Below are 18,256 nucleotides of genomic sequence, written 5' to 3' on the forward strand. Positions count from 1 at the left end.
AATATAAAAAAATTAACAAAAAATAGCAGGCCGAATGTAAAACAATATTTATTTAGCAATCAAATACATGTATGGGATAAATTCTAAAGTGAACAGTTTAATAATGATAATTATAGTTTGGAATAATAATCCCCCTGTGAAAAGATATAATTTATGCTGTGAAAATATGTACTACAGATTCTAACAGGATGAATTTAAATAATGGAATATGGAAATACTACATCATGATAGGGATGCTTTAGGATATGTTCACACTGCAGAATTCCACGAGTAGAATTCTGCGCAGTGAACATTACCATCAGTGTGAATGGGTCTTCCGCGAGACCCGTTCACACCGAGGAATTTCAGCAGCGGACAATTCCGCCGCTGAAATTGTTCCGCGCAAAAAAAAGAACATGTTCTTTCTTTGTGCGGAATTCTGCGAGCACTGCATAGCCATCAATGGTGATGGTGCCGTGCCGCGCGACCCTACCACCGCAGTCTGTACAAACCCTTAAAGGGGTATTCCAGGAAAAAACTTTTTTATATATATCAACTGGCTCCAGAAAGTTAAACAGATTTGTAAATTACTTCTATTAAAAAATCTTAATCCTTTCAGTACTTAAGATCTTCTGAAGTTAAGGTTGTTGTTGTCTGTCTAAGTCCTCTCTGATGACACCTGTCTCGGGAAACGCCCAGTTTAGAAGAGGTTTGCTATAGGGATTTGCTTCTAAACTGGGCGTTTCCCAAGACAGGTGTCATCAGAGAGGACTTAGACAGAAAAGAACAACCTTAACTTCAGAAGATCATAAGTACTGAAAGGATTAAGATATTTTAATAGAAGTAATTTACAAATCTGTTTAACGTTCTGGAGCCAGTTGATATATATAAAAAGTTTTTTTCCTGGAATACCCCTTTAAGCATTACAGGTTGCACACTGAAATCGATAGATGTCTTGTTCCTTCTGAGAGAAAGAAGCTCTGTTGTAGCTCCACCCTTACAAATAGACGAAGATCCTGCACAGGGGGCTTCATATTAAAATGTAATCTCTACAACCTCTTTAAGTTAGATGCCTACCTTGCTAATGCCAAGTTCACAAATATACTTCCAAACTTCATGGGATGAGCCAAAAGAACTGTTCCTCTGAATCATGGGGTTCTGCTTCCCGTCTCTGGCAGCTTCTGCCTGGTACAAGCAATGAACAAAGCTGTAAACTGAAACTCAATACACACAAAGTAAAAGAACTACAGAACAGAATGAAAGACTAACTGTATTTATTAGTGGTAGTCTTATTAACGTATAACTTGTTTCCATTTTTGCCCATAAATCATTAGTACAAGTTGCGATAAGAAGCTTTTTAGTAAATATTTTAAAAAATGCTTCTTTCTCCAGTTGTTACTCTAGCCTAATATTTTAGCTTCACTGAAAGATTAGGCTACAGCTTCTGCAAACAGAAGTTTATGTAGAGGGAAGCAGAAAAAAACAATTACTGCCTATAGTAAGTGTTTACTGGCTCACAGTAACAGAGCTCAGTGCTGCTCTATAATGTCCTCCATGCTACTGCTACCACATGTGTGCTGAGCTAAGGGAAAACTGACAACTAAAGATGGAGCCTGCAGAGCAGAAAACTGGTGATCATTTCCAGATACAAGTTATTTGTCAGAAATAGTGCTGCTCCTCAGGTACACACAGAACAGCTGAAATGACCGGTATATGCCTTAACACACTGGTATACCTTAACACAAAAAGAAAGTTGCTCTTAGTTCAAAGATAATTTGGTTAATTAAATACAATAATAACCTAAACCCATTACAAGTTTAAAATTACCCCCCTTTCCTAATTTTCAAAACAACAAATAAAAATAAAATAAAAATAAAAGCATATTTGGTATCCCTAAAATTGCACATTTTTGGTCACATCACATGAGGGAAAATAAATTAATTCTACGACAGATTCGCTATATTGCATGGTAAAAAAAAAAAATGTCACTAGAAAGTAAATTTGGTCCTTCAAAAAAAATGTATAAATAAAAATTTAAAAAAAGGCTCTGTAGATGAAGCATTATAGCTTTTAGAAGGCAAGAAGAAAAAATGAAAATGCAATAATGAAGATAACCCCATTCTTAAAAACGTTGATCAGCTTCCATATGCATATAGCCTATTTTATCTGGAAAAATAAAAAACTGTGTACAGGCTCCAGCTATCATACAGACTTTTTTCTTATTCAATTTTGGTCAGATTCATAGTCAGGAGAGGTTGTTCCTGGATAAGATGCTAATTTAAGGAACAGAATGCCAATACATATTAAAGAGGTACTCCGCGGCTCATCATTTGGAACAAAACGTTCTCAACGCTTGCATTGAGGGGGTGGGGTGATGACATCATGAGCTCCCGGCGCCGGCTCTAAGCGTTTGGAACGTTTTGTTCCAAACGCTGAGCAGCGGAGTACCCCTTTAAAGTGTCATGCACTCTAATGCTATAATATTACACACAATATATATATATATATATATATATATATATATATATATATATATATATGTGTGTGTGTGTTTTTAACCACATAAAATTATTGCTATACATTAGACTCTTGGTGGAAAATGTCATATAAAATTTATTAAGATTAAATAAGAAATATGAAATTACCTTGGTTTGCAAGAATTTAAAACACTGTTGGTTTAGTACTTCTACAAATTCAGATTCAAAGTCTTGGTCACTATACCAAGCACCACCAGTCACTGATCGGTCAGGTTGTACATTATACAGCATGTACACCTTCTTTTTTGAAGCCTTCAAAAGAACATGAACACAATTATTTACAGTGTAGGTGTAAGTGAAGCATTTACCATTGTAGGTGTAAGTGAAGCATTTATCATTGTAGGTGTAAGTGAAGCATTTACCATTGTAGGTGTAAGTGAAGCATTTACCATTGTAGGTGTAAGTGAAGCATTTACCATTGTAGGTGTAAGTGAAGCATTTACCATTGTAGGTGTAAGTGAAGCATTTTTCTACACCTTTTTTTTGTGTGCTGGTAATGTGTAGGAGAACCAAATTTATTAAATGGTCGCAGAGCATTTGATACATTTTGTGCAGTTCACATTCTCTGAAATTTCTCTCTTCACATTTACCACCAAAAAGCTAAGTCTGGGCTGGTGACGTTTTAGAGACTTTTCAGTGGCTATGCGCCTTTTTTGCGCCTTTTCACAAAAGTTCATAAAACCCTTCCATATCATGTGTATTGCCAAAATCAGTGGATTGCAATTCAAAATCAGCAAAGATGTGTAAACAAAAAGGCGCAAATAAATCCTGCTTGCGCCTTTTCTAGACACAAAGGGGGAGATCAAAACCTGTCCAGAGGAAAAGTTGCCCAGTTGTCCATAGCAACTAATCAGCTCGCTTCTTTCAATTTGCAGAGACCTTATTAAAAATGAAAGAAGCGATCTGATTGGTTGCTATGGGCAACTTTTCCACTGGACAGGTTTTGATAAATCTCCGCCAAAATGTCTAAAGACAATGATAAATGTCAGTCATTGTCTTTAAGCATTGCTTTTGACATAAGACACAGGCATGTCAAAAGTTTAGATCTGTCAGGGTCTCACTGCGAGACCTCTTCTGATTGTTACATATTGCCCGGGGTTAAGCATATGGCTGGGCAGGAGACATCCTCAATAAACTTACAATGGAGCCCTTCTCTTCCATTCAATCTAAATGTAACTGCTTTTCCTGCCTACATCTAGAGATTGTAAAGTATCACCACAGACTCAGACTGAGCTACACTTTTCACATGTCTAAACTGTATTTAAATGACAGTAGTAGCTTCAATTATATTATTAAAGGGGTACTCCAGCTCTAGAATCATATTCCCCTATCAAAAGGATAGGGGATAAGATGTCTGATCACGGGGTCCCGCCGCTAGTGACCCTGTTATCTCGGCTGCAGTACCCCAGACATCCGGTGGAGGAGCGAATTTCTACTGGCAATGCGGGGCGGAGGCTCATGATGTCATGGCCATGCCCCCCTCAATGCAAGTTATGGGAGGGACAGCTTTTTCAGGGATCAGTTCAGTTTTGAAGTGAATTTGAGGGTCTTTATGTTAGAAATACCCCATAACGGACTTGACTATAAAAACTGCACCCCTTAAAGTATTCAAAATGACATTCAGAAAGTTTGTTAACCCTTTAAATGTTTCACAGGAATAGCAGCAAAGTTGGAGAAAATTCAAAATCTTCATTTTTTTTACACTAACATGTTCTTGTAGACACATTTTTTTTTCATTTTTACAAGGGGTAAAAGGAGAACCCCCCCCCCCCCCCCACCAAAAAAAAAAAAAAATGTAACCTAATTTTTCTTTCGAGTAAGGAAATACCTCATATGTTAATGTAAAGTGCTCTGTGGGTGCACTAGAGTGCTCAGAACGGAAGGGGCAACAATGGGATTTTGGAGAGCGAATTTTGCTGAAATGGTTTTTGGGGGGCATGTCACATTTAGGAGGCCCCTATGGTGCCAGAACGGCAAAAAAACTACACCCCTCAAGGAATGTAACAATGGGTATGGTGAGCCTTAACACCCAATAGGTCCTTGACAAAGTGTCGTTAAAATGGGACACTACAATGCTGATACCCCATATTTTTTATTTTCACAAAGGGTAATAGGAGAAAAAGCTCCCCAAAATTTGTAACCCCATTTCTTCTGAGAATGGAAATACCCCATATGTGGATGTAAAGTGCACTGCAGGCACACTACAGGGCTCAGAAGAGAAGGAGCGCCATTATGCTTTTGGAGAGAGAATTTGGTTGGAATGGAAGTCAGGGGCATTTACAAAGCCCCAGTGGTGCCAGAACAGCATGTTAGTGTAAAAAAATTAAATTTTTTCACACTGACAGGCTGGTGTAGACCCAAACTTTACCTTTTCATAAGGGGTGAAAGGAGAAAAAGCCCCCAAAAAGTTGTAATGCAATTTCTCCCAAGTACGGAAATGCCCCATTTGTGGCCATAAACAGTTTCCTTGAAATACCACAATGCCCCGAATTGAGAGAGCACCATGCGCATTTGAGGCCTAAATTAGGGATTCGCATAGGGATGGACTCTGATGCAAGCATGGTGTTTGCCTCCGCCTCCAGCTGGAGGCATACTAGTACAAGTCCCAGCATGCCCTTTGGCTGTTCGTGCATGGTGGGAGTTGTAGTTATGCAACAGTTATAGGCACACTTTTTCATAGAAAAAGTGTGTCTCCAGCTGTTCCATAACTACAACTCCCATCGTGCCCTTTGGCTGTGCATGCTGGGATCTGATGCTAAGCAACAGCAGGATGCAAACAGCGCTTACCTCCTGCTGTTGGATCCCTCCGCCACTTACCTCCGGCACTCAGGAGAGCACCGCCAATCGGGACCGCCACTACATAGGACCCCATTACCCAGGTGAGCCTCCCCACACCCCCCACCGCCAATCACCTGCTGATGCCGCACTGCAGGACGCATGATTGGTCGGGCCGACTAATCACGCTGATGGTGAGGTGGCACCTCACTCCTGTTGGGCAAGGGTGATTGGTGTCTTCTCAGACAGAACCAATCACCCTTTTTTGGTGGGATTGATCAGAAAACGCTGCAAATCGCCCGTTTGAATTGACTGATGATTTGCGCCCCCCAGATGTTGGCACGGGACGTCTGCTGAATGATTTCAGCAGGCATCCCGTTCCGTTGACCACCCGGTTACCGGCTGTGAACGGAAATGTCCAGGGCGTACAGGTACGCCCTGGGTCCTTAAGTGCCAGGGCGTATCTCAGGCATGTGGAATTCCTATCGCCCGACGCCCCATATGGTAAGTGACGTAAATGTAAAAAAATTAAATAAATAATAATAATACCAAACACCAGAATTGCAATTTTTATAATATCCCAGAAAAAAAGTTAAAAGCGATTAATAAGTCAAATCAATCCCAAAATGGTACCGATACGAAAAAAACTGATTATGGCTCAAAAAATAAGCCCTTATACAGCCTGGTATGATTTTTTTTTATTTTTTTAAAGCTATAGTGGTCAGAAAATGGCAATTAAAAAATAAATAAATATAAAAAAATTTAAATCGAAAAAGTTCCGAATTTTTTTTTTTATTAGTAAAACATGACAAAAACTATACAAATCTGGTATTGCTGTAATCAAGTATCAAAATTAAATGTTAGATGACCACAAGGTAAATGGCGTAGAAGAGAAAACCCCCAAATTTGCTAAATTATCTTTTACTATCACTTCACCAATATACATATATATATATATTTTTTGGTTCGGAGAATGTTATTGAAAAATTAAAAAGGTATCATTATTGTAGGTAGTTATGGCTATGATAGAGCGAGGAGGAAAAAAACGAGAGAGTGTACAAGCGAAAATTGGGCAGGGCAAGTGTATCGTCATGAGGGCCAAGTAGATTTTGCTCCGTTTTAGTCCCATGGACAAGTATTTTTTTTAAATTAAATTTCCACACCCCTGTACCTGTAAGCCCTGTGTCCTGGATGGGTTAAAGGGAACCCATGGTGTCCCCTGATGTGTTTTAGTAAATGATGCCTTATGAAATAATTCTGTAACATCTTTTCTGATAGCTCTGTGCTATGTTGATTTTTTACCACCCAAATGAATTAAAAAACCTTGTCAAAAGAGAGCAACCCTACAGTCTGATCTTGTTAGAGTGGAGAGTGTCAGTTTGTTTAGGCTATGTTCACACAGGCAGAACTTGTGCTGAATGTCTGCACGGAATATACCATACAGACATGCAGCAGAGTCTCATTGATTTCAATGATTGATTTTAATTGATTTGTTGTTTTAGACCTACATACCTGTCTCTAATCTGTGGTCCGGTTAACCCGTTATCTTCCTCCATTTGGGCACTGGGCAGAGCTTCACGACGTCACCACTGACCAGCCTCACTGCAAGCAGTCTTAGGGAAACAGCAGCTGTGACGTCATGAATCTCCGCCCGGTGCCCGAAGGGAGGAAGATAACGGGTTAACTGGGGAAACAACTAATCGATTAATCGACAACTAATTGATAAAAATAATGGTTAGTTGCAGCCCTTACGCAGAGTTAATAAAAGAGGATTGAACAGGATACATATTTACCAGAATATTACTAGAAACTTCCTAAAGACATTTTTTGTAGAGGTTATAAAAAGGTTTTCTCTTCTTTTTAAAACTGTACGCAATGAGCTGACAATGGAGTTTGAGCCATGGTTTTAGCCATGCTGGCGTGACCTTACAGAGATGTGTATACATAAACTTGCCGTTATTCCTCATTTCTCAGTGTTTTAAAGAGGTAGTCTGATATCAAAACTTATTTCATAACATGTAATACCGTATATACTCGAGTATAAGCAGAGTTTTTCAGCACGATGCTGAAAACGCCCCCCTCGGCTTATACTCGAGTGAACTCTCCGCCTGTCAATCCCTTCTCAGTGGTCTTCAACCTGCGGACATCCAGATGTTGCAAAAAACTACAACTCCCAGCATGCCCGGGCTAGTGATGTTGCCTTGAACGTCCCTATGCGTCTTCGTCAAGGCAATGTCACTAGTCCGGGGCCAGCCCGGAGCGCGGACAAGAGGGCTCCCCTGGTGAAGATGGACGGCCCGGAACGACTAATCCTTCCCACCGGACGGTCCCTGCAGCATAGATGGCCCGGACCAGCTCACCCTTCCTTCCCACCGAGGGGAGGTGAGTAGAAAACTAAAGGGGGATCTGGATGATGACGAAGGCCGCAGTGGTCTTCAACCTGCGAACCTCCAGAGGTTTCAAAACTACAACTCCCAGCATGCTGGGAGTTGTAGTTTTGCAACATCTGGAGGTCTGCAGGTTGAAGACCACTGATGAAGGGATTGACACGCGGTGATGATGAAGGGGGGGGGGGGATGATGAAGGGGGTCTGGATGAGGACATGAGGGGGGGGGGGGGGAGATGATGTATTTCCCACCCTAGGCTTATAGTCGAGTCAATAACTTTTCCTGGGTTATGGGGTGAAATTAGGGGCCTCGGCTTATATTGGGGTTGGCTTATACTCGAGTATATACGGTATCTCTGTGCCAGAAAGTAAAAAATAAATAAAAAATAAATATATAAACTAAACGGATAAGTGACCTCTTACCGCTACTGACTTTACAGCTTTAATAAGCTTCTTGCTTTCCATGTTCTTCAGGATCTTGTTGATCTCAGTAAGCGGAAGGTTACTTTTATACCGTATATCTCTGCTCCATATTCCTAGGAAAACCAGGCACGTATATAAATACATATACAGTCAAACCCTACATAGCATTGAACAATGGTGTTCTAGAGAGATGATCTGCATGGTAGAATGCAAAGAACATGATGGAACAGATATCTGTCACCGGAAATCTGTCTAGATAAAAGAGGTGGTCTATGAAAAGGTTTTACTGTATTATAACAAATTTTTTTTTCATATCTCTATCTCTCTCTCTCTATCTGAATGGAAAGTATAGTACCCCTCAAGAAAATGCTGCAGCCATCCGGTGAATTAGTAGGTTACACCTCGCACACTCTCGCCAATACTGGGTGTTGCATGCAGCACAGTGCGTCTCACAGGCAATGGCAAGGTTGCCAAACAATGTTGCTGTGGAGTCCCAGCTTACAGCACAAACACCCTAAATCTAACAATTCTCTATGCCTGCCACTTTTAGGGTCTATTCACAAGTACAGTATTCTGGGCATATTTAATGCACATAATTTAACGGGGTACTCCGGTGGAAACCAACTGGTGCCAGAAAGTTAAACAGATTTGTAAATTACTTCTACTAAAAAATCTTAATCCTTGCAGTACTTAATAGCTGCTGAATACTACAGAGGAAATTATTTTCTGTCTGTCCACAGTGCTCTCTGCTGACACCTCTGTACATATCAGGAACTGTCCAGAGTAGGAGAAAATTCCCATAGAAAACCTATGTTGCTCTGGACAGTTCCTAAAACGGACAGAGGTGTAAGCAGAGAGCACTGTGGACAGACAGAAAAGAAATTCAAAAAGAAAAAGATTTCCTCTCTAGTATACAGCTAATAAGTACTGGAAGGATTAGAATTTTTTAATAGAAATAATTTACAAATCTAATATAAACAAAATGGAGAGGCTCCTGTCTATCTGACCGTCACTAAAGACCCGAGCGACCCAACAAACACCTATACCCACGGTGTAAAAAAATAGGAACAATGTATTAAAAGAAAATGGGGCTCAAAGGTCAAAGATATCTGGTTTAGATTAATTTGTATTTATTAATATAGAATATAAAATGAATTAAATAGGGAATGCACAGGGCCCTTGTACTCCCCTAATTAATTTAATATACAGTAAATATATATATTAATCCCAATATAAAAATAGCAGCTAAAAACTAAAATTCAATACAGACTAAAAATAAAAATAACTGTAAAAATTATTCTGCGATTTGAGCCTGTGTGATCAATATAGCGATCGGCTAATCCTGTAGAGAAGCACAGTACAAATGTTCATTCCTGTTCACAGATACAATGTAGCAGCTGCAGATAACAATAAGTCAATTAACATTGTATCTGTCCAGCCAGTGGCAACTAGATTCCACCAATATAATGATACAGTGTAGCGCTTTGTGGATAATCGCTTGAGATCGATCTTTAAGTGTCTCTGTATAAACCGCAAATTATCACATCAACCAGTCGGCAATATAATCCAAAAAATGCTCACCGCTCCCGGGATACCATGGATCTCCCTTCGGTGTAGTCCTGTGGACCGGCTGTATAGCGTATTTCGCCCGGTGACTAGCCTCAGTCAGGGATTGTGCTGCTGGAGTCTCGGCCGACTCCTAAGGACGCAGCACTTGGTGGTGGGCACCGTTTGGGGGGACTGCAGCGCTGTCAAGCAGAGTCCCTTGATCAAACCAACTGGGAAAAAAAGCGGTCAGCAAACATCGAATCCTTGTTGTAGATAGCCCGGTTGGCTTCAAACTTGTAATTAAAGTAGCGGCTGGATGCGGTATACAGAGTGGGTGACCCGGCGGCGTTCCTCGTGCACAGGTCGCGCGCTCGGGAGATAGCACACTGTAACAAATGTCTTGGATCTGTCAGATGATCGCTAGTGCTGTTAGGCAGATGTTCTATATTAGCAGGCTCAATATCGCATATTTAGAATCGCTGGACGCGTTTCAAAACCATCCTCGGTTTTTTCTTCAGCAGCGGAAGAAAAAACCGAGGATGGTTTTGAAACGCGTCCAGCGATTCTAAATATGCGATATTGAGCCTGCTAATATAGAACATCTGCCTAACAGCACTAGCGATCATCTGACAGATCCAAGACATTTGTTACAGTGTGCTATCTCCCGAGCGCGCGACCTGTGCACGAGGAACGCCGCCGGGTCACCCACTCTGTATACCGCATCCAGCCGCTACTTTAATTACAAGTTTGAAGCCAACCGGGCTATCTACAACAAGGATTCGATGTTTGCTGACCGCTTTTTTTCCCAGTTGGTTTGATCAAGGGACTCCGCTTGACAGCGCTGCAGTCCCCCCAAACGGTGCCCACCACCAAGTGCTGCGTCCATAGGAGTCGGCCGAGACTCCAGCAGCACAATCCCTGACTGAGGCTAGTCACCGGGCGAAATACGCTATACAGCCGGTCCACAGGACTACACCGAAGGGAGATCCATGGTATCCCGGGAGCGGTGAGCATTTTTTGGATTATATTGCCGACTGGTTGATGTGATAATTTGCGGTTTATACAGAGACACTTAAAGATCGATCTCAAGCGATTATCCACAAAGCGCTACACTGTATCATTATATTGGTGGAATCTAGTTGCCACTGGCTGGACAGATACAATGTTAATTGACTTATTGTTATCTGCAGCTGCTACATTGTATCTGTGAACAGGAATGAACATTTGTACTGTGCTTCTCTACAGGATTAGCCGATCGCTATATTGATCACACAGGCTCAAATCGCAGAATAATTTTTACAGTTATTTTTATTTTTAGTCTGTATTGAATTTTAGTTTTTAGCTGCTATTTTTATATTGGGATTAATATATATATTTACTGTATATTAAATTAATTAGGGGAGTACAAGGGCCCTGTGCATTCCCTATTTAATTCATTTTATATTCTATATTAATAAATACAAATTAATCTAAACCAGATATCTTTGACCTTTGAGCCCCATTTTCTTTTAATTTACAAATCTGTTTAACTTTTTTGGCACCAGTTGATTTAAAAAAATAAAATTTCCCCCGGAGTACCGCTTTAATAGATACAGATTTTATTCAGCAAATTTCAATGTAAACTAAATGACTGGACACAGCTTCAAAACCTGCGCATCAAATATGCACAGAATACTGTAAGTGAATAGACCCTTAAAGTGTATCTTTAAAGTGTGTGTACCGTGAATTCCACATTGGGCAGTACAGTTACCAAGGCAACCATACGACATCCAGCGAGTTATGTGATCAAGACCTTTTCAAATTATTAGGACTAAAGCATGGAACTCAGGGCTGCCATCAGAAATTTCGGAGCCCCTGACACGGATTAAGGCCTAGGCCCCCACACCCCCGGGGCCCACCACTGATTCTACCCACTAGGGCCAGTTCCAACTCCACCCCCAAGACCTCCCCAACCCTAGGACCTTTTTTTTTTTACTACAAAGAAAGTAAAACTTTAGTATGAATTGGATACTATTTTAATCGTGTGGACCCCCAAAAGTTGCAAAATGATGGTTTTTATTCAATTTTATAATTAATTTTATATTCAATTTTATAATAAATTTTCTGGGGATTTTTTCCATAGATTTAAAATTAGTGATGTCATTACAAAGTACAATTTGTGGCACAAAAAAGCCTCATATGGGTCTGTAAGTGGAAAATTGAATGTGTTATGGCTCTCAGAAGGCAAGGAGGAAAAAACGAACATGCAAAATAAAAATGTCCTTAAAAGGGGTACTCCGCCCCAAACATCTTATCCCCTATCTAAAGGATAGAGGATAAGATGTTAGATCTCTGGGGAACCCCCTGATCTCCATCGCAGCACCCAGTCATTCTGTGCAGAGTGAATTCTGCTCCGTGGCCGATGACTGTTGATGCGGCTGCCGTGCCCCCTCCAAACAAAAAGCAGGGCCCTCAGCCATGTTTTTTTAACTACTAAGTACCCTTACAGCCGGCCGGGTGCCTTCAGCTCAGGGCAGGCTCTCCTCCAAGGTCTCCAGGCCTCTTCATCCGGTATGCTTCTGGTAGCAGGCAGTGCCACTGAGATAATGGGGAGTGCCTGCACACAGCACAGAGTAAAGTCAGTCAGTGTATAGCGGCTGCTCCACCAGAGCCATAAAAAAAATAAAAATAAAAGTTTCTGGCCTTGGGGATCCGGGCCCCTTACTGGGGTACCGGTTGTGCCCCCGTGATGGAACTTGCTGGGCATCATACGATTGACTTGGCAGATGTACTGCCCAGTGTGGAATGCACCTCTCTTCTCTGTAGCTAAAGATCACATTGGACATAAGTTTTTGAAGTACACTTTATGGCATACACATACGGCAGAGGCACAGATCGTTATTGCTATGCATTGTTCAATTCTTTTGTTTGTTCAATTGAATTCACTGCAAAAGGGGAAACAGTACTACATAACAGAAAGGGGCATAGTTAAACGTACCTTTGTTGCCAGCATCTTCAATAATCTGATATACTAATTTTTCCTGGTTGTCAGAACCTTTCATTTTACTAAACACCAGAGAGCCAGAAAAAGAAAGCAAAAATCTAAAGTCAAATAAAAGTCCTCTTACACACAGCTCTGACATGTGCATGAGACTTAAAAGGGGTACTCTGGTGGAAAACTTTATTTTTTTCTTTTTTTTTTTTTAATCAACTGGTGCCAGAAAGTTAAACAAATTTGTAAATTAATTCTATTAAAAAAAAAAAATCTTTGCCCTTCCAGTACTTATTAGCGGCTGTATGATACAGAGGAAATTCTATTCTTTATGAATTTCTTTTTTGTCTTGTCCACAGTGCTCTCTGCTGACACCTGATGCCCATGTCAGGAACTGTTCATAGCAGGAGAGGTTTGCTATGGGGATTTTCTACTGCTCTGGACAGTTCCTGACACGGGCATAGGTGTCAGCAGAGAGCACTGTGGACAAGACAAAAAAAGAAATTCAAAAAGAATAGACTTTCCTCTGTAGCATACAGCCGCTAAAAAGTACTGGAAGGGTAAAGATTTTTTAATAGAAGTCATTTACAAATCTGTTTAACTTTCTGGCACCAGTTGATTTAAATAAAAAAAGAGTTTTTCACTGGAGTACCCCTGGGTATGTTCACACAGTGTATACACAGCATTTCATTACTGTAACAGATGTTAAAGCAACACTCTACCATACTCCCACTTACATACTTTGTGATGCAGTCATAGATTTGAAATAGGTTATATAGATGCAGTAAAGACAAGGCAGTATGGATTACTACAACTTCTCTATTTACATATGCACTGCTGTTGACACCATTTGGCCTATGTTCTTGCCATGTTCAGGGGAGCACATGCAGTGTATACTCAGGGAAATAAACCATGCCCTGAAACTAAAGGCACTCTAAATAATATAAACCCAGCTTTCCTTCCCTACTATGAAAGGAAGAGGTGTTATTACTGTGTTCAGCTGAACCCTAGCTGAGAAACACTCATGTGCACTGTAAAATTGTCTTCTGTGCTGACATCTAGTGGACAAAATAAAAACTGCACTATTTCATCATCTTCATATGTGTAGATCAGCGTTTCCCAAACAGGGTGCCTCCAGCTGTTGCATAAATACAACTCCCAGTATGCCCAAGTAGCCATAAGCTGTCCGGACATGCTGGGAGTTGAAGCTTAGCAAAAGCTGGAGGCACCCTGGTTGGAAAACACTGGTGTAGAGTAAAAAAATAAAATAAATAAATAACACAAATTTATATATACAAATATACACTGCTCAAAAAAATAAAAGGGAACACTTAAAGGGTTACTCCGCTCCCCAGCATCCGGAACATTGAGTACCTGAACGCTGTGTGCGGGCTTCCGTGTTCACGCCTGCCCCCTCGTGATGTCATGTCCCGCCCCCTCAATGCAAGTCTATGGGAGGGGGCGTGACGGCCGTCGTGCCCCCTTCCCATAGACTTTCATTGAGGGGCAGGCCGTGACGTCACGAGGGGGCGGACGTGAACACGAAAACCTGCACACAGCGTTCAGGAACTCACTGTTCTGGCCACTGGGGAGCAGAGTAACCCTTTAAACACCACAATGTAACTCCAAGTCAATGACACTTCTGTGAAATCACACTGTCCACTCAGGAAGCAACACTGATTGACAATCAATTTCACATGCTGTTGTGCAAATGGAACAGACAACAGGTGGAAATTATAGGCAATTAGCAAGACACCCCCAATAAAGGAGTGGTTCTGCAGGTGATGACCACAGACCACTTCTCAGTTCCTATGCTTCCTGGCTGATGTTTTGGTCACTTTTGAATGCTGGCGGTGCTTTCACTCTAGTGGTTGCATGAGACGGAGTCTACAACCCACACAAGTGGCTCAGGTAGGGCAGCTCATCCAGGATGGCACATCAATGTGAGCTGTAGCAAGAAGGTTTGCTGTGTCTGTCACCGTAGTGTCCAGAGCATGGAGGTGCTACCAGGAGACAGGGCAGTACATCAGGAGACATGGAGGAGGCAGCAGGACCGCTACCTTCGCCTTTGTGCAAGAAGGAGCAGGAGGAGCCCTGCAAAATGACCTCCAGCAGGCCACAAATGTGCATGTGTCCTCTCAATCGGTCAGAAACAGACTCCATTAGGGTGGTATGAGGGCCCGATGTCCACAGGTGGGGGTTGTGCTTACAGCTCAACACCGTGCATGACGTTTGGCATTTGCCAGAGAACACCGACATTGGCAAATTCGCCACTGGCGCCCTGTGCTCTTCACAGATGAAAGCAGGTTCACACCGAGCACATGTGACAGACGTGACAGAGTCTGGAGACACTGTGGAGAATATTCTGCTGCCTGCAAAATCCTCCAGCATGACCGGTTTGGCGGAGGGTCAGTAATGGTGTGATCCTTAGACCCCTTGTGAGACCATATGCTGGTGCAGTTGGCCCTGGCTTCCTCCTAATGCAAGACAATGCTAGACCTCATGTGGTTGGAGTGTGTCAGCAGTTCCTGCAAGAGGAAGGTATTGATGCTATGGACTGGCCCGCCCGTTCCCCAGACCTGAATCAGATTGAGCACATCTGGGACATCATGTCTGTCCAGAAGCATGCCCAGGTGTTGTAGGGATGTCATACGGGTACGTGGAGGCCACACACACTACTGAGCCTCATTTTGACTGGTTTTAACCCCTTAAGGACCAATACAAATAAACCTGTACACCCCTGAAAGACCAGGCCTGTTTTTTTCAAATCGGGGATGTCTGTCTTTATTAGAGAATAACTCTGGTAACGTTTTGCCAATCACGATAATTCTGACATTGTTTTTTTTGTCACAAGTTGTCCTTCATGTACATAGTAAAAGTAAGCCGATATCATTTGTAGTTTTTTTTTTACAATGCAAAAAATCATTAAATTTTTACAACAAAATTAAGATTTTTTGCTATTTTAACACTTATAGGTTGCATATATTTATACTTACTGACCAAATAGTTTATGAAACTTATACTTTCAGATGTCTACTTTATTTTGACGTCATTTTTTTTGTTTTTAATTAACATTTTAAATTAGTTAGAAGCCTAACAATTTAACTTGAAATTTTGAAAATTTGAAAAGTACATCTTTTTTTATGTGCTATGCAAGGTTTGCAGAAATTAAAAAGGTAGTAGAACATAGGAACACCCCCCCAAATGACCCCATTTTAAAAACTAGACCCCTCAAGGTATTCGCTAGGGGGTACAGTGAGTATTTTAACACCATAGTTTTTTGGCAGGAATTATTACAAAGTCAGTGTGAAAAATTCGAAATTTGCAATTTTCACAAATGCATCATTTGGGGGGCATATTTTTTGTACATCACTTCTGATATTGAAAGAAATGCACCCTATATTTTATTTAGCTGCTTGTCCCATGTTCGGAAATACCTCCGCTTAGGCCATATATGGTTCCTTGGCCACGTGGTAGGACTCAGAAGGAGAGGAGCGCCATTTGGCTTTCAGGGCAGAACAGTACCCCCACCCCCACAAGTGACCCCATTTGCATACCGCACCCCTACAAGTTATTGGCTGGACCAGGGACCTCTCTGATTGGTCCTTGGTCGGCTGGCAGTATAACGCGTCTGTCTGTCACAGTTAAGGCTCTTGATGGATATATCCGCCATATTGTGGGAATAAGCACCCGCTCATGGCGAATATATCCATCACTGCTGCGGCTGGGTAGCTCAGTGTGTCCGCTCATGACTGCTGGCGGGAAATCCGCCGCTATGAGTGGACACACAAAGCTACCCAGCTGCAGCAGGGAGCTCATTACCGTGACTGCTGCATAATGTGTAGGATCACATGGTGGACATCCGCAGAATATTACATGCGATCCTACACATTATGCTTTTTTTTATTAGATTCATTTAATAAATGTATTTTTAATATATATTTTTGTATTATTTTTTTTTTTTTACACTTTTTAATGCTTTGGAATACTTAGTATTCCAAAGCATTGCAGTTATATGCTGCCTGCCAGTTTTCACTAGCAGGCAGCATATTAGGATGTGCCTCTGGCACGTCCTTTCAGGCAATACCCAGGGCAGACCTGGGGGTCTTTGTAGGACCCCCGGCTGCCCAGGTATGCAGCAGCACCCCACGATGCTCCGGGGTGCTGCAGGAGAGACAGAGGGAGCCCCCTCCCTCTGTCAGAACTAATTACAGCGCACGGTCACTTCTGACCGCGGCTGTAAGGGTTAAACTGTCGGGAGTGAAGTGAACTTCACTACCGGCAGTGCGGCAGGTCCCGGCCAGCCGCGGCCACACACAGCACCCCGCGATCGCGATGCGGGGTGCTGCAGAGGAGACAGAGGGAGCTCCCTCCCTCTGTCATAACACTTACAGCCCGTGGTCAATTGCGACCGCGGCTGTAAGGGTTAAAACTGCCGGGACCGAAGTTTACTTCGGTCCTGGCAGTGCAGCAGGGTCCCGGCTGTGTGATACAGCCGAGTCCCTGCCGCGATCTCGTGGGTGCACTGGGCAGCACCCACGAGAATAATGGACGAGTATAGACGTCCAGGTGCGGGAACGGCCACCAACCTGGACGTCTATACTCGTCCGTGGTCGTTATCGGGTTAAGGACATTACATAAAGGTGGATCAGCCTGTAGTGGGGTTTTCCACTTTGATTTTGAGTGTGACTCCATATCCAGACCTCCATGGGTTGATAAATTTGATTTCCATTGATAATTTTTATGTTTTTGTTGTCATCACATTCAACTATGTAAAGACGAAAGTATTTCATACAATTCATTCAGATCTAGGATGTGTTATCTTATTGTTCCCTTTATTATTTTGAGCAGTGTGTATAAACACGCTGTATGTTGCGAGTCTTGCTCATATGTCAATAATCCTCACCTTGCAGTCTGTGCGTCTTTCAGCCTGTACAATAGGCCGGTTCCACTTCTAAGCAGATCCAACTGACCCTGAAGAGTTAAACATTATTTTTTTTTAATTAAATACATGCACTACTAAAACAGAAAAGATTAATGAACAATGCTTAAATATGTCTGGTAACATACAGTGGTCCCTAAAGTTACAATATTAATTGGTTCCAGGACGACCATTGAAACCATTGTATGTTGAGACTAGAGATAAGAGAACTTACAGTAAATTCGATTCGTCACGAACTTCTCGGCTCGGCAGTTGATGACTTATCCTGCATAAATTAGTTCAGCTTTCAGGTGCTCCGGTGGGCTGGAAAAGGTGGATACAGTCCTAGGAAAGAGTCTCCAAGGACTGTATCCACCTTTTCCAGCCCACGGGAGCACCTGAACTAATTTATGCAGGATAAGTCATCAACTGCCGAGAAGTTTGTGACGAATCGAATTTACTGTAAGTTCGCTCATCTCTAGTTGAGACCTTAGCTGCTGAATACTACAGAAGAAATTATTTTCTTTTTGGAACACAGAGCTCTCTGTTGACATCACGAGCACAGTGCTCTCTGCTGACACCTCTGTCCATTTTAGGAACTGTCCAGAGCAGCATATGTTTGCCATGGGGATTTTCTCCTACTCTGGACAGTTCCTAAAATGGATGTCAGCAGAGAGCACTGTGCTCGTGATTCAGCAGAGAGCTCTGTGTTCCAA

The 18,256-nt window shown here is 41.9% G+C and overlaps 1 protein-coding gene across 1 annotated transcript in view; it reads right to left on the bottom strand.

Moving 5' to 3' along the window:
• The window catches only part of POLR3F (RNA polymerase III subunit F), a 32,552-nt gene that overhangs the window by 10,753 nt on the left and 3,543 nt on the right, over positions 1–18,256 (bottom strand). Inside the window, exons 3-7 of the mRNA XM_056567597.1 lie at positions 17,526–17,593; positions 12,626–12,693; positions 8,101–8,213; positions 2,625–2,768; positions 1,057–1,164 (exon numbers count right to left, since the gene is read on the bottom strand). Of these exons, the coding sequence (XP_056423572.1) occupies positions 1,057–1,164; positions 2,625–2,768; positions 8,101–8,213; positions 12,626–12,693; positions 17,526–17,593 (501 nt within the window). The remainder of the gene's footprint in view (positions 1–1,056; positions 1,165–2,624; positions 2,769–8,100; positions 8,214–12,625; positions 12,694–17,525; positions 17,594–18,256) is intronic.

Source organism: Hyla sarda, chromosome 3 (genome assembly GCF_029499605.1).
Source record: "Hyla sarda isolate aHylSar1 chromosome 3, aHylSar1.hap1, whole genome shotgun sequence".
Taxonomy (NCBI): domain Eukaryota; kingdom Metazoa; phylum Chordata; class Amphibia; order Anura; family Hylidae; genus Hyla; species Hyla sarda.